Here is a 15896-nt window from a genome sequence, read left to right as displayed (position 1 = left end):
AGTCATTATTTGTAAACACTGAATCAATCAAGTTTGGTTTGCTAGCCGGTAATGTCCACATGCTGTAACGATAGCGATCGCAATAACCTTTACTTATACAGGTAATCCTGTTGAGACGGGGTCTGATTTTCAACAGATCTGTCATTCACACCAAGAAATGTAGAAGATAAACTCCACGCTCAGCAGCTGGTCAGGAGCTGTGCTTTGAAACCAGAGTCTGGCTTCGAGACCCACCTGCACTGACCTCAAAGGTTTGGACCCGAGGATGTGAAAGTAATGACATGGGCCAAAAGTAATCAGAGGCATTCATGAATGAATGTAGTTTTATTCCAAAAAGCAGTGTGTATCTCAGAACAGGAACATTGTTTAAAAACGTCGCAAATTTAAATAATTGACAAAAATATCATCCATTTATTTATTATATCTTAATCAGATAACAAAAGGTTACAAAATGACAGGAAATCTATTCTATTCTTTTATGTACAGAAATAAAAGCATAGAAAAATCAGTGAGACTGGACTGAACAGAGCGGACTCCTCCTCCTCATGTTTCTTCATCGCTGCTTCAAGTGAACCTATATGTGTGACTGTCAAGGAAAACAGTTTCTTGATTACATGACTCACTGCATGTCTGCACATCAGCATCAGGGAAAGAAAGATGATTAAAGTGACAGAAGGTGTCACGGATGTTGCTTACAGAGGGGCTGCTCTGAGTATTATCAAGTACAGTCATCCCCAGGATTTACAGTCAAACTATCAAGCGAGCAGTAGTGCTTTGTTCATGCTAGCAGTCAAAAGAGAGCAGGGCCAAAATAGTAACAGTGACTTCTACTGAAACCACTCATTACATCCACGCTATGTTGAAGCACTTCACTGTTTACAACTAAAAACATTTAATAATTGTTAGTACACAAGAAATCATTTTCTCCAACAGACGTTTGTCCTCATGGTGATGCATATATACACATACAGTGCCTTGTGAAAGTATCCGGCCCCCTTGAACTTTTCAACCTTTTGCCACATTTGAGGCTTCAAACATAAAGATATAAAATTGAAATTTTTTGTCAAGAATCAACAAGTGGGACACAATTGTGAAGTGGAACCACATTTATTGGATAATTTATACTTTTTTAACAAATAAAAAACTGAAAAGTGGGGCGTGCAATATTATTCGGCCCCCTTGCGTTAATACTTTGTAGCGCCACCTTTTGCTGCAATAACAGCTGCAAGTGGCTTGGGATGCGTCTATCAGTTTTGCACATCGAGAGACTGGAATTCTTGCCCATTCTTCCTTGCAAAACAGCTCGAGCTCAGTGAGGTTGGATGGAGAGCGTTTGTGAACAGCAGTCTTCAGCTCTTTCCACAGATTCTCGATTGGATTCAGGTCTGGACTTTGACTGGGCCATTCTAACACCTGGATACGTTTATTTGTGAACCATTCCATTGTAGATTTGGCTTTATATTTAGGATCATTGTCCTGTTGGAAGATAAATCTCCATCCCAGTCTCAGGTCTTTTGAGGACTCCAGGTTTTCTTCCAGAATGGTCCTGTATTTGGCTCCATCCATCTTCCCATCAATTTTAACCATCTTCCCTGTCCCTGCTGAAGAAAAGCAGGCCCAAACCATGATGCTGCCGCCACCATGTTTGACAGTGGGGATGGTGTGTTCAGGGTGATGAGCTGTGTTGCTTTTACGCCAAACATATCGTTTTGCATTGTGGCCAAAAAGTTCAATTTTGGTTTCATCTGACCAGAGCACCTTCTTCCACATGTTTGGTGTGTCTCCCAGGTGGCTTGTGGCAAACATTAAACAAGACTTTTTATGGATTTCTTTGAGAAATGGCTTTCTTCTTGCCACCCTTCCATAAAGGCCAGATTTGTGCAGTGTACGACTGATTGTTGTCCTATGGACAGACTCTCCCATCTCAGCTGTAGATCTCTGCAGTTCATCTAGAGTGATCATGGGCCTCTTGGCTGCATCTCTGATCAGTCTTCTCCTTGTTCGAGATGAAAGTTTGGAGGGACAGCCGGGTCTTGGTAGATTTGCAGTGGTCTGATACTCCTTCCATTTCAATATGATTGCTTGCACAGTGCTCATATGTTTAAAGCTTGGGAAATCTTTTTGTATCCAAATCCAGCTTTAAACTTCTCCACAACAGTATCTCAGACCTGCCTGGTGTGTTCCTTGGTCTTCATGATGCTCTCTGTGCTTTAAACAGAATCCTGAGACTATCACAGAGCAGGTGCATTTATACAGAGACCTGATTACACACAGGTGGATTCTATTTATCATCATCAGTCATTTAGGACAACATTGGATCATTCAGAGATCCTCACTGAACTTCTGGAGTGAGTTTGCTGCACTGAAAGTAAAGGGGCCGAATAATATTGCACACCCACTATTCAGTTTTTTATTTGTTAAAAAAGTATAAATTATCCAATGCATTTCGCTCCTTTTCACGATTGTGTCCCACTTGTTGTTGATTCTTGACAAAAAAATTTCAATTTTATAACTTTATGTTTGAAGCCTCAAATGTGGCAAAAGGTTGAAAAGTTCAAGGGGGCCGGATACTTTCACAAGGCACTGTATATGTGTATACGTATACTTATACACATATGTGTGTATACATATGGAGAGGAGAACAGAGGAGGGCACAAAGGAGGACACAAAGGACACAGAGGTGAACAGAGAACACAGAGGACAACAGAGGAGGACAACACAGGACACAGAGGACAACAGAGGAGGACATGGAGGGAGAACAGGAGGGACACAGAGGAGAACAGGAGGAGGAGGGACACAGGGGAGGACACAGGGGACAACAGGGGTGAACAGAGAACACAGAAGACAGGAGGACAACACAGGACAGGACAGAGGGAGGGAGGACAACAGAGGAGGAGGACACAGAGGAGAACAGAGGAGGACATAGAGGACAACAGAGGAGGACACAGAGGACACACTTCAGTGTTTGTGTTTAAACCGTATCACATCATAACATCTACTATAATTCTTTATTTAAACCATGACAATCTAACAATGCAACTTGAAATCATTTGTTATGTTTGGCCTCTAAACTGAGATGAACGAACATACATGATTGGAGTAGACAAACCTGAATGTTGTATACATAGTTGATAAATGGTTTGATATCTTTGTGCAGAAAACATTTTTAAAGGCTCATTCTGAGAAAAACAGTTGAGTTCAAAGCTAGGTGTCCTGAATTATCATCGGCTGTAAAGGATATGAGTCATAGTCCAGTTTCTGGGTGAGAATCCCTGTGAGGATGAACTCTGCGTTGTGTACATCTGTGACAAAACAAACAAGGACAATTATGATTTAAATCAGTTTTTACAGACAGAGTTAATCTGGTTTTAAATGTCACTTTATACTAACCATTACACATGAGAGCATCAGTACTGCTGAGGCAATGCTGTGCATTTTATAGCATTCCATTCAGTGAGCATTTGTAATGGCAATTTGTCAACAAAAGCAGAGACTGCAAGCTCTTGCTTTGTCAGGCTGCTTTTACACTGGATGTGTGTATGGCACTAATCTGCTGAATCTCTCTCACACACACACACGTGTCCTTCACATACTCACCTACAATGGAGCTGAGGTAGGAAAATGAATGAATTGTCATCTGGATGTGTCAATTTCTTGTGTGAATTGTAAATAAACACATCACTGACGGGCTGTCAGCAAGCACTATGAATGACTGTGTGAACTAGTAGATCTAATATGACTAGAAACTTTCAAAGTAGATCTTGATTTGTATACATTAGGGCTGTAAGTCCCAGTCCACTGGTCGATTAATCAGTCGATACGTTCAGGTTCAATAAATACCTCCTTTTGTGCTCTCAGGTTGAAAGTAATTCTTTCCATTACACAGATGTTGTGCACAATATCAATCCATTCATCTACACTAGGTGTCTCCCTCTTCAGCCATTTCTTGGTTCTGGATTTCTTATAAGCCACCAGTAATATTCTCAGCAAGTAGTTATCTTTGTTCCTCCAAATCGATCAGATACAACAGATTGAAACAAAAAGTTATTTTTGTTAAAAACACAGCCTCCAGAATTTGATGTATGTGTAACCAAAATGGGGTCACACCAGGGCAACTCCAAAATACATGATAATGATTCGCCTCTTTGCTTCCGTAACACCTCCAACAGTCTGACTGGTTGGAATATGATTATTTTTGATATGGCGTGCAGAAATAACGGATGACATTTTTTCATGTAAATTCTCTCCAAAGTGGAGAATTTGTAGTTTTCCATTGTTGTTTAAAAATTTTGCTCCAATTCTCCCGTGAGATTTTGATGTTGCCCTCGGTTTCCCATCTCGATTTTACCTTCGATATATTTTCTTTGTTAAGAGATTGAAGACTTGTGTATAATCTCGAAATTATCTTCTTATAAGGTTCATCATTGTAAGCTTTTACAAATACCTTTAGAATATCGTTGTTTGGCTCATATTTTTTTTTCCCGATATAGTCTCTTATTAGTAAATACTTGAAGTGGTCCTGGTTCTGTAAACCATATGTATCCTTATTTAACATTGCATTTGACTTTTTTATCACCATCTATTTTTGTAAAATGCTGCCACACTGTGACGTCTGTGACGTGGATGTTAGAGGACGACTGACTGTAGCTCAACATTAAATAAAACCACCAGACGTTCTGTAGTCTTTCTGTCTGTCTCCTGTGGGTTGGGCTAATCCAAAATACTGAAAACAAGTGGGTGTTCTCTGAAGACATTAGCACTTGGTACATTCCTCCCGATTAAATCAAATTAACCATAGAATAGGAAGAGCCAGTCCTCCTTTTTCTTTCGATAGCTGAAGTGTTCTTTAGCGTATCCTAGGTTTCTTCCCAGCCCATATGTATCTAGAAATTAACCTATCCCATTCTTGGAATTGTTTTTCTGATGCTTCTAAGGGTAATGATTGAAAAGGGTATAAAAGCCTTGGCAGGATGTTCATCTTGATGGATTCAATACGTGAGCTGAGACTCAGATATGGGATCAAGCTCCATCTATGAGTATCCTCCATAATTTCCTTATTAAGAGGTTTATAATTGATTTCTGAAATCCTTGTCAAATCTTTAAGGATATTAATTCCCAGATATTTTATAGATCTTTCATCCCAGTTAAGATGATATTCCTGACGGAGATCAATAGGAGGGTTGTAGTCAAAACTACGAACCTGTGTTTTTTGAACGTTTAGTTTATAACCTGTGATGTATTACTAAAATATAGTAAAACGTCATCTGCAAATAACGCCAATTTCTGATCATCTACCATGGTTATCCCCATAATTGCTTAATTTTGTCTTATTCCCTGAGCCAGGGGCTCAATAAAAATAGCAAAGAGAAGAAGACTCAATGGACATCCTTGTCTCGTATATAAATATAAATGATTCTGAAAGTTCTCCATTAATCTTCAATTGTGCTGATGGGCTTTTGTATAGTGTTTCTATTGTTCATGTTATTGTCTCATTGAAGCCAGATTTTTCCATAACTTTAAATTGTAAGGTCCACCTTACAGAATCAAGCATCTAAACTCACTATCATAGCCCTGAGACTCTTTTGGGAGATATGTCTGATAATCTGTAATGTGCGTCTTATATTGTCTTGGGTTTGTCTATTTTGAATGAACCCTGTCTGATCCAAATATATGATCTGTGGTAGAATCTTGTCAAATCTTTTAGCAAGGATAGAAGTAAACAATTTGTAGTCTAAGTTCAGTGCACTAATTGGCCTGTAATTAGTGCATTCAGATATATCCTTTCCTGGTTTTGGAAGAACCGATATTATCGCTTCCTTCCATGAAGTTGGAGTCTCTCTTGTCTGGAAAACCCAATTAAATGTCTTCACTAAAATAGGTGTCAAAACATCTCTTAGGGTTTTGTACCATTGTGCTGTGTACCCATCAGGGCCCGGAGATTTTATTTATGGCTGCTTTACATTACATTACATGTCATTTAGCAGACGCCTTAATCCAAAGCCACTTACAATAAGTGCATTTAAACATTTGGGTACAAATAAGAGCTAGAAGTAAGTAAGAGCTTCAAGTAAGCCAAACTATGAAGTGCTAGTCATAAGTGTGATGTGCAAAGTTTTGTTTTTTTGTCGTCGTCGTCGTTTGACATCTTCCGTCGTTATCGCAGAAATGAATGTATTATTTTGAGTGTCAGAGGGGACTGGCAGATTCACTGATTTCAAAAAATCATTCATCTTGCTGTCATTATCTACCTGTGGTTGGGTGTATAATTTTTCATAAAAAATTTTAAAACAACATTTAATATCATTGATGTCCTGATTTAATTGTTTAGTCACAGGGTTCCTGGAATAAACGGTATTATCTGCTTGTTATTTTCGCAGTTTAAAAGTGAGGAGTCCAGCATGTTTACTCCCCCCTTCATAATAATTTTGTTTGGTGTATATTAATTTTTTCTGAATTTCTTATGTGTATAGTTCTTCTATCATTCTTTTTCATTTTCATCTCTATTTTTAAATTTGGATTGAATGAATTTTTATGCTGTTGTTCTAGCACTTTTAGTTTGTTTTGGAGTTTATCCAGTCTTTCCTTCCTGCGTTTCTTAAAGAGGGATGCCATAGCGATTAGTTTGCCTCTCATTACAACTTTGCATGCGTCCCAGAGTAGAGTTGGTGACACCTCCCATTATCATTGAATTGTAGATACTCCTCTATGTCATTCGTTAAGTGCACAGCTGTGTCTTTATTTAGGATACTGGAATTCAGTTTCCAGAGTGTTCCTTTGAGTCTAGTTCCTATGTTTACTGACATATAAACTGGGCAATGGTCTATACATCCATACATCCTATGTGACATTTTTCAACCCAGTGTTTGTCCTTCTTAAACATCAAGAAATAATCTATTCTTGAGTATGACGAGTGCGGGGAGGAGAAATAAGTATAATCCTTAGTTGTTAAGTTATTTTCTCTCCATACATCAACTATGTCTAATTCTGCTATCAAAGTGCATGTTTTTTTAACAATATGCTTGGATTGGTGGATTCTTGTGCCAGAAGAGTCCATAGCTGGGTTTAAGGTTAGATTGAAGTCTCCTCCACAAATCGTTATCCCCCCGATTCCATTATCATTTTGTCAAATATTTGTTGGTAAAATTCCCATCCTGACCCTGGTGGTGTGTATATATTAAACAGAGTTATTAAAACACCATTAATCCTGCCTTTGATTAGAATAAATGTGCCTCGTTTGTTATTTGTGTTAAATGTTCTACTATCAACAATTCTTATGTTACAGCAGTACAGTGTGTGTGTGTTTGAGAAACTTACCAATGTTCTTTAAAAAGTATTCCCTGCAGAGGTGAAGGTCATTGTCACAGGAAATCAAGATGATCTCTGGAAGGTTCTGCAAAACAAGATGTTTATGATAAATAAATAAAACAGCAGCCAGTCAATAGAAGTTGTTTCATCTGTATTAATATTCATTTAAACCGTTAAAGATTCATTAAAGAATCATTGTCAGGACCTTGTTCTGTCTGTGCTCCATGATCTTTCTGTAGGTCGGTTGTTTGGCCAGAAGCTTTCCACCGGCACTCTCCAGGATGGACTTCATGGTACTGAGGCTGGGGCAAATACCCGGCGTGAGATAGAAGTATTTTTCCTGCATCAGAGAGATGATGGATGAGGGACAGGCACAGCGGGAATTAAAAACCAAAAATGAATGAATGAATGAATGATCATTCATTCTGTCCAGCTCAGTGGGAGCTGTGAAGTGAAGACCTGTTGGCCTCGTCGGCAAACTGGGATATTCCATCACAGGCGCTAAAGAACGGCAGGCTCACCCAAAAGAGTCAGAAAACCAGCACCAACTCCCACACTTGCTAAATAGATAAGGTTAATAACGTGAATACACTCAGTCTTGTTACGTCGAATCGTCTCCAAGTACAAAATACATAAAGCTCTCAACCACCTGAAGTGCTAAATACCAAGTCCAGACATGGTCTTACTACAAGAGACTCACCGACCAGTTCTAACTAACCATTATTTTCTCGATGAATCGTTCGGTCCTTAAAATGTCAGAAAATCTTAAAAAATATTGATCGGTGTTCGTCAAACCTGGAAATGATGATGCTTTCAAATGTCTTGTTTTGCTCAAAAAAACTAAATGATTCACTTTTATTGATTTCTTTGTTCTCCAGAGCAAAGAAATGAAGAAAATACTCACATTTAAGAAGCGTAAACAATCAGAAATCTTGTTTTAATCATGACTAAAGCTTTAAACTGATGAATCGATTTAACTCTAGTTCACTTCATCACAATTTCCCCACATATACTCAGCAGCTACAACTGCAGACAGAGGAGTCGCCGTCATGATCGAACATGAAAACACGAGGATTGACCCAGAAGGTAGATTTATAATACTTCACTTATCGATCAATAACACAGACTTCTGTATATCTAACATATATTGTTCAAATGTTGACTCCTTTTTCACACTTTCTTCTCCTCACTGTCACTCATACTCATAGTGGGAGGGGACTTCAACATGGCAACCAACCCAGAACTTGATAGGCTCAGTAAGGCGGGAACAACGTGGACACTGAGACGATACATGAGTGATGATGGTCTGACAGAGAACACACCTTCTTCTTCTCACCTGTACACAACGGCTATTCCACAATCGACTTCTTTCTGATCAACAGCTCAAATCTATCAGACATCAGACACAGATCCACCCTGTCACCATTAGTGACCATGCACCAGTTTCACTAAAGATAACTAATAAGGCCATCAGCCTGTGGCCAAGTGGAAAGGGAACTTGACTTGTAACCAGAGGGTCGCCGGTTGAAATCCCCACCCGGCCAAAAAGGGCTGGGGTACCCCTGAGCAAGGTACCCAACCCCCAATGCTCCCCGGGCGCCACTCAGTGTGGCAGCCCACTGCTCCTAATTCAAGGATGGGTCAAACGCAGAGGAATACTTTCCCTAAGGGGATTAATAAAAACTAACTTTAACTTTATCACACTACCAATTAGAGATGGAATACATCATCACTAAATGATTCAGATGTCAGCTAATTCTTACTTCTTCTTAAATAAAAAGATTGGACAATATTCCTGGAAACAAATGAGCTTCCAGGAACATCACCAGATGTCCTCGTGTATAAAAGAGTGCGCAGCTTTCATACTAAAAGATGGCGTCCGTCGGCGTACACCGAGTCCCGCGCACCTTTTCTTTCTACATCCCATCAAACGTGAAACTGAGCGGAGGTGAATGAGTAACACACCACGCCCCTGTTCCACCCACACATGAATATACAAATGACTCTAAAACGCCGTCTCTGACGCCTTATTCCTGAAGAAAAAGGAACAATGAGGCAGCAAAGAAAGAGGGAAATAAAAGATAAAGAAGGAAAGTTGATGTTGTCTATGTACAGTGCCTTGAGATAATGTATGTTATGATTTGGCGCTATACAAATAACATTGAATTGAATTGAAAGTGCAGCACAAACAAATCATCAATCTATGATGTATAAATCTGTAAAAATACATTATTTTGTGTTTTTTTTGGAATTAGTGATAAACACAAAGGAACTAAATGTCAGGGTCACAGTGACTGCTCTCATGTTAATATTAATATTGATGCTTAGAAAACTGGCTGTGTATTGATAGTTGATCCTGTGCATGGTTTTTTACATGTATGTTTAGACATGACTGATTCGTGTGAGCTGAATTTACAGATCATTTCAACAATCAACAAAGTGTCACACGTCGTCATCATCTACACACATTACACACTGAGTTACTCCATGTAACCATTCATTACTGTCACTGATTGTGTTGTGGAAGCTGTGGAGGGAGGAAGAAGGAGGAAGAAGGGGGAAGAAGGGGGAAGAAGATGCCGGTGTTCCGGAGTCTCCAGCGGCTGACGAGCACGCACCAGCATCGCCTTTCTCTTCCGATGAAAGGCGCAGTGGTGGCGGAATAACTTTTTTGCAGTTATTTAGTTATCGTTTGAATTAAAATCTGATAAAGAAAATGTTCTACTCACCGTTCAAGTCCCATTTTTTTACAACAAATTAGTCTGTAACTTTATTTTGGAGCGTTTAAAATATTATAGACTGACATGTGTTCATGTCAGCAGCTGTGTGTCTATTTACATCACCGTGTTACATAAAGAAAAATTAAATTTCAGTGATTTGCTCAAAGTAAGCAAGTGACTCTCTCACTCTCTCTCTCACACACACACACACACACAGGTGTGTAGTGTGTGTGTGTAGTGTGTGTGTGTGTGTTCATGCACAGGATCAGTTTCGTCTTCAATGTCCTCTGATGTTATCCACATGTGTTCAGACGTACGTGGTGTATCAACTTATTGTTTGTCACAGAATTATTAATTCATGTTTGTCACTGCAGACACATTAATAATATTATTTTGAAACACTGTGATAAGTTTCACAGCTTAATTTTGCAGCGTCTCCACCTGACAAGAGTTTGCGCAGCACTCCACAAACTTCCATGCAAAGTACATTTTTATACTAGAGTTGTCAAGATACCAAAATGAGTAACCACGATACTATACCAGACAAAGTATCATGGTTCTGGGTAGTATCTTGATACTGCGGTCCTTTTTTGATTGTTATTATTTTTATGAACTGCAATGTATTTGTACAAGTTATAAATACTTATTAATTACTTATAATGTTGTTTGGTGCATGATAAACATATAACATATATATTTATATAATATATACATATATAAATATATATATATAATCATTCAGTTTCCTTTGCACATTCACTTATGTTTAACTAATATAAATAATCAACTTAGGATAACAAATCCACTGTCTTTAAAAAAAATCTATTTGACAACAATGCTTCTTTTCCAACATAATACACCATAGAGAACAAAATACAATAAACAGGAACTGATTCCCTGTGAAAACTAAATTTTTATGCCTTTTCTATGTGCTTTATACTTTGACATCCTTTAACTCTTCATTCCTCAGCCTGTACACGGAGCAAATAGCCTAATATTAGCCAATACTAACCTGGTATTTGACATATAAATGTGGGTGACGACACTGCAGGTGTTTTATGAGGTTGGATGTGTTCCCTCCTTTGGCTCCTATAGCTTGGTGGCAGCGCCTGCAGTGGACGGCCATCGTCTATTGCTTTACCGTCTGTGCCTCGTTTAAAGCCAAAATAGTTCCAAATGTGACTTTTGGAGCCACTGACGCCGCCGCCGTGGCAGACTCGCCGCTCGGGCCCGGTGCTTCTGCCATAGTGAGTGTGTTATCTCGGGTTTGTGACTCTAAGCCGTGCGCGCGTCTGGGCGAGACAGAACTTTAGCTTGATGTTTGTTTTGAAACGAATTTCTATCAAAGCGGAGCTGTCTTCATGGAGTTCGTTCTTGCCGGCAGAAACACACAGCCAATCACACAGCCAATCAGTTAACAGACGGGCGGACCCAGCCTATCATATCCCCGAACATCACCAGTAACAGGTAAACAGCCAATCATTCAGCAGCTGTGTCGTTCGGTTGCAGTAGTTGCAATGTGGGTTTGCAGTGAAAAGCCGGGAGGAGAGTAGAGGCGGCCGCAATGTAGCAAAAACTGGCACAGGTAGTATAGTAATAATCGGTACCGCCATGTAGAATTTCTAGTATAGTAGGAACCGTTACGATTTGGCACCGCAGGGTAACGTGGGTACCATGGGTATTGTGCAACTCTATTTTATACATGCCATCTGTGCGTAAAAGCAAGTGTACACCATGTTTTTGTACATACGCACGGTTTATACATGAGGCCCCAGGTGTCCTCTGGGATAATGAGGGGTAAAATAACATTAAAGAACATTTAATGGAATCAGGAATCATCGTAACATGATGTAGGGCCTCATTCAGTCCACACCCCCACCCCGTCAGACACAAGGCGCAGGAACAGTCCTCACACAGCCACAAAATACAATTCAAAAACAAATAAATAAGAATAAAAATAATAATAATTACATAAATAAATAACCTTCTGTGCACAGCGAAGGCATGCAGACAACCCCACTGCATGCCTCAGGTACGCTACAGGACAGGATATAAAAACAGGAATAAATAAATAAACAGCAACATCTAGTAACAGATCCAATAGGAATTAATAGTGTCTAAATTGTATACCTCAGAATCCACATCAACTAAGAGCTACATGACATCTGAAGATTGAATTAGGGGAAGTTTTAGAGGCAAAGTGGGAGGACTGCAGGGCCTGACAGCGTCACAGCAGAGGTGGTTTTTGTTCTGTAAACTTTACAGATAAACTTACTTCAATTCTGCAAAAAGTGTTTCAGGAGTCATTCGCTAAAGACATCCTCCCCCCACTCTCTCAAGCAAACATTGTACTTTTGCTCAATGTAGATGCAAAAATCCACACAAAAGCACCAGCTCAATATCTGTAAAGTTCATCAATAAGAGTGGAACATGGATATTTAAGTTGTGCTGCTAAACTCGTGAGCCCAACTGCTACACTCTTAATGTGAGGAGGTTTTACACGTTGTGGTAGACGTAGATCAGCTAAAGTAAAACTCCTGATTAAGTCCTTCATTCCTGGTGGAAACATGGAAACACTGTGTGTGTTAGAGGCTCGCTGTCTGACCTTGAAGAGCGGTGCACTGTGGGCTCTCTTTAGAGATTCTTCCAGACTGAAGCCAAACAACACCTCAGCCTCAGCATCCCTCAGAGAGTACGTGTTCTCCTCTGTAATAAACACACATGGAACATCACAATGAGACACATTTAAATATGAATTACTTTATATATACATGCAAATATTACTTTACATTTCTAGTATGATCGTGAGTCTGCGGGTTTCCTGGCATGACTTTATTTTAATATTTTATGATTATTATATTTACCATAAATTGTAATAATAACGATAAGTTAGCTTTATATGTAAACCACCTACAAAAACAGTTAGAAATGTGAACTTTGAAATTTAAACCAAAACACAAACCTAGCAAAGAGACCAAAATCATATTCATGGTTAATTTTTTTAATCATCATAAAAGTCAATCACATCTGGAGGATGTTTTCAGTCAATATGTATTGTACTGCCATATGGGTGGCAGTGAAGGTCGGGGGTCTCAACGTACTGGACCTGGGCGGCAGAAGCTGGTTCTGGGGACGTGGAACGTCACCTCGCTGTGGGGGAAAGAGCCGGAGCTTGTGCGGGAGATGGAGCGCTACCAATTAGATCTGGTGGGGCTTACCTCCACGCACAGCCTTGGCTCTGGAACCACATTCCTGGATAGGGGTTGGAAGTTAATCTTCTCTGGAGTTGCCCAGAGTGTAAGGCGCCGGGCGGGTGTGGGGATACTCACAAGCCCCCGGCTGAGCGCCGCTGTGTTGGAGTTTACCCCGTTGGACGAGAGGGTCGGCACCCTGCGCCTTAGGGTTGCGGGGGGGAAAGCCCTGACTGCTGTTTGTGCTTATGCACCGAACAGCAGCTCGGAGTATCCGGCCTTCTTGGAGGCCCTAGATGGAGTCCTGCAAGGGGCTCGGTCGGGGGACTCCATAGTTCTGCTGGGAGATTTCAACGCGCACGTGGGCAGCGATGGGGAAACCTGGAGAGGCGTGACACGTCTCTTCAACATTGCGTGGAGGTCGGGGTCAGTGCCGAAGGAGTGGCAAACTGGGGTGGTGGCCCCCCTTTTCAAAAAGGGGGACCTGAGAGTGTGTGCCAATTACCGGGGCATCACACTTGTCAGCCTCCCTGGTAAGGTTTACTCCAAGGTACTGGAAAGGAGGGTTTGACTGGTAGTCGAACCTCGGATTCAAGAGGAACAATGCGGATTCCGTCCTGGTCATGGAACAACGGACCAGCTCTTTACTCTTGCAGGGATCCTGGAGGGGGCCTGGGAGTACGCCCATCCGGTCTACATGTGTTTTGCAGACCTGGAGAAGGCGTATGATCGGGTTCCCAGGGAGATACTGTGGGAGGTGCTGTGGGAGTATGGGGTGAGGGGGGCACTACTTAGGGCCATCCACAACCGTGACGAAAAGGGAGCTGAGCCGGAAGGCAAAGCTCTCGATCTACCGGTCAATCTTCGTTCCTATCGTCACCTATGGTCATGAAGGTTGGGTCATGACCGAAAGAGTGGCTGGCTTTTCCCTTAGAGATAGGGTGAGAAGCTCGGTCATCCGGGGGGAGCTTGGAGTAGAACCGCTGCTCCTTCACGTTGAAAGGAGCCAGTTGAGGTGGTTCGGGCATCTGGTGAGGATGCCTCCTGGGCGCCTCCCAAGGGAGGTGTATCAGGCACGTCCAGCTGGGAGGAGGCCTCGGGGTAGACCTAGGACAAGGTGGAGAGATTACATCTCCACTCTGGCCTGGGAACGCCTCGGTATCCCTCAGTCGGAGCTGGTCAATTCGGCTCAGGAAAAGGAAGTTTGGGGTTCCTTGCTAAAACTGCTGCCCCCGCGACCCGGCCCCGGATAAGCGGAGGATGATGATGTATTGTTTTCACCTGAATCGATACTCACTGAATGCATGTATATGTACTGTATATGAGCACGTGTACATACACAAACACACAAAAACACACACACATACCCACAAACTTCTGGTTCCTCCAGCTCTCCTCCAGCCACTCTGGGCTAACGATGTGTTTGACCACAGACATGGCAATCAGGAACTTGACGGTGCGCGTCACCTTACAGGCCACCAGGTGAGTTACAGTCCGACTGCTGTCTGCTACTTCACCACCTAAAGAATGTAACCTCTACAGAGGAGGAGGAGCCAAGCAAAGGCAACATCTCTCAGCAGATCATTGTCGCAAAGCTTTCGCTGACTTAAGCCAAGTTCATACTACATTAGTTTCAGTGTGCGTGTGCACTAAATAAGATTTGAACCATTAAAAAAGAGCAATAACGTCTAGTTATTAGTGTTATAATCTAGTGGTAGCAAAAAATAGTGGGTCAGAGGTCATTAGCATTGGTGGACTCTGGGGATGTATTCAGACAATCAATGTCAGCATGTGATCACTCAGGAAGGATGTAGACAGCAGCTCTGAGTAAGGTCAAAGAAAAACAGTGACACAGGAAATGATACGTAAATCCAGGCGTTTGATTTCTCCTGGTTGACCTGTGAACTTTTATTGTAGCAGTGCTCTCGACTACATTTCTACATGATTTCTCTTTTTCTGCTGCACCAGTGTTGTGTTTGAATCTCAGCTGCTGAACTCTATCCTGGTCTTGACTCACTGTAGTGGCTTGAGTCATTGCATACTGAATGAACTGAAATCACACGTATCAACTGCAGATCATGTCATCACCTATCACGACGTGCAACACGCATTAATAGGTTCCATGAATATCAGCTGCTCACCTCTGTGTACTGCTGTACTTGTGCAGGCTCAAAGCCGGTAAACATGACTCGTGGGGTGGACTCTGGAGGGAGCAGCTTACTGGGGGACCTGATCTCCTCCACTCTGCACACAAACAGTCACACTTTGAGTGGCATGAGTTACTTTTACGCTGCTCATCCGGACAGCTGACGTGGGCACTCGTGTTCATGTGGAAAGGTGTCCACAGATGTGTAAAACTCACCTGGCCCTCTTGTTTGCAGGCTGGTTGGTGGAGTCTGTGATCCTCTGTTTCTGCAACAGTTGAATGTGCTGCACATAAAAACACACACATCGAAATCAGATGAGCCTGCGACACAGGACAAACACTGCAGCTCCTCCTCTCTTTTTTTAAATGTAAAATACTAGATAATTATCAAAGTGTCGGGGTCAGGATGAAGACTACAACACCACATCTCATCCAGCAGCTCCGTTTGTCTTAACAAGGGCTTTGTGTGAGAATGGACTACGGGAGCTCGCCTCGACTTCCATGGAATATTTAAATCAGTGACGTGATTTTGGT

At 41.4% G+C, this 15896-nt stretch overlaps 1 protein-coding gene across 1 annotated transcript in view; it reads right to left on the bottom strand.

The window, feature by feature from the left end:
- Positions 1-293: 293 nt before the first annotated feature.
- paxip1 (PAX interacting (with transcription-activation domain) protein 1) overlaps positions 294-15896 on the bottom strand; it is a 38484-nt gene continuing 22881 nt past the window's right edge. The window contains exons 16-23 of the mRNA XM_044026302.1: positions 15579-15646; positions 15358-15460; positions 14584-14752; positions 12631-12731; positions 7511-7645; positions 7315-7390; positions 3242-3302; positions 294-580 (exon numbers count right to left, since the gene is read on the bottom strand). Of these exons, the coding sequence (XP_043882237.1) occupies positions 565-580; positions 3242-3302; positions 7315-7390; positions 7511-7645; positions 12631-12731; positions 14584-14752; positions 15358-15460; positions 15579-15646 (729 nt within the window). The 3' untranslated portion in view covers positions 294-564. The remainder of the gene's footprint in view (positions 581-3241; positions 3303-7314; positions 7391-7510; positions 7646-12630; positions 12732-14583; positions 14753-15357; positions 15461-15578; positions 15647-15896) is intronic.

Source organism: Solea senegalensis, linkage group LG1 (genome assembly GCF_019176455.1).
Source record: "Solea senegalensis isolate Sse05_10M linkage group LG1, IFAPA_SoseM_1, whole genome shotgun sequence".
Classification (NCBI taxonomy): Eukaryota; Metazoa; Chordata; class Actinopteri; order Pleuronectiformes; family Soleidae; genus Solea; species Solea senegalensis.
The sequence above is the reverse complement of the archived record's forward strand: the minus strand, read 5'-3'. Positions and strand labels throughout refer to the sequence as shown.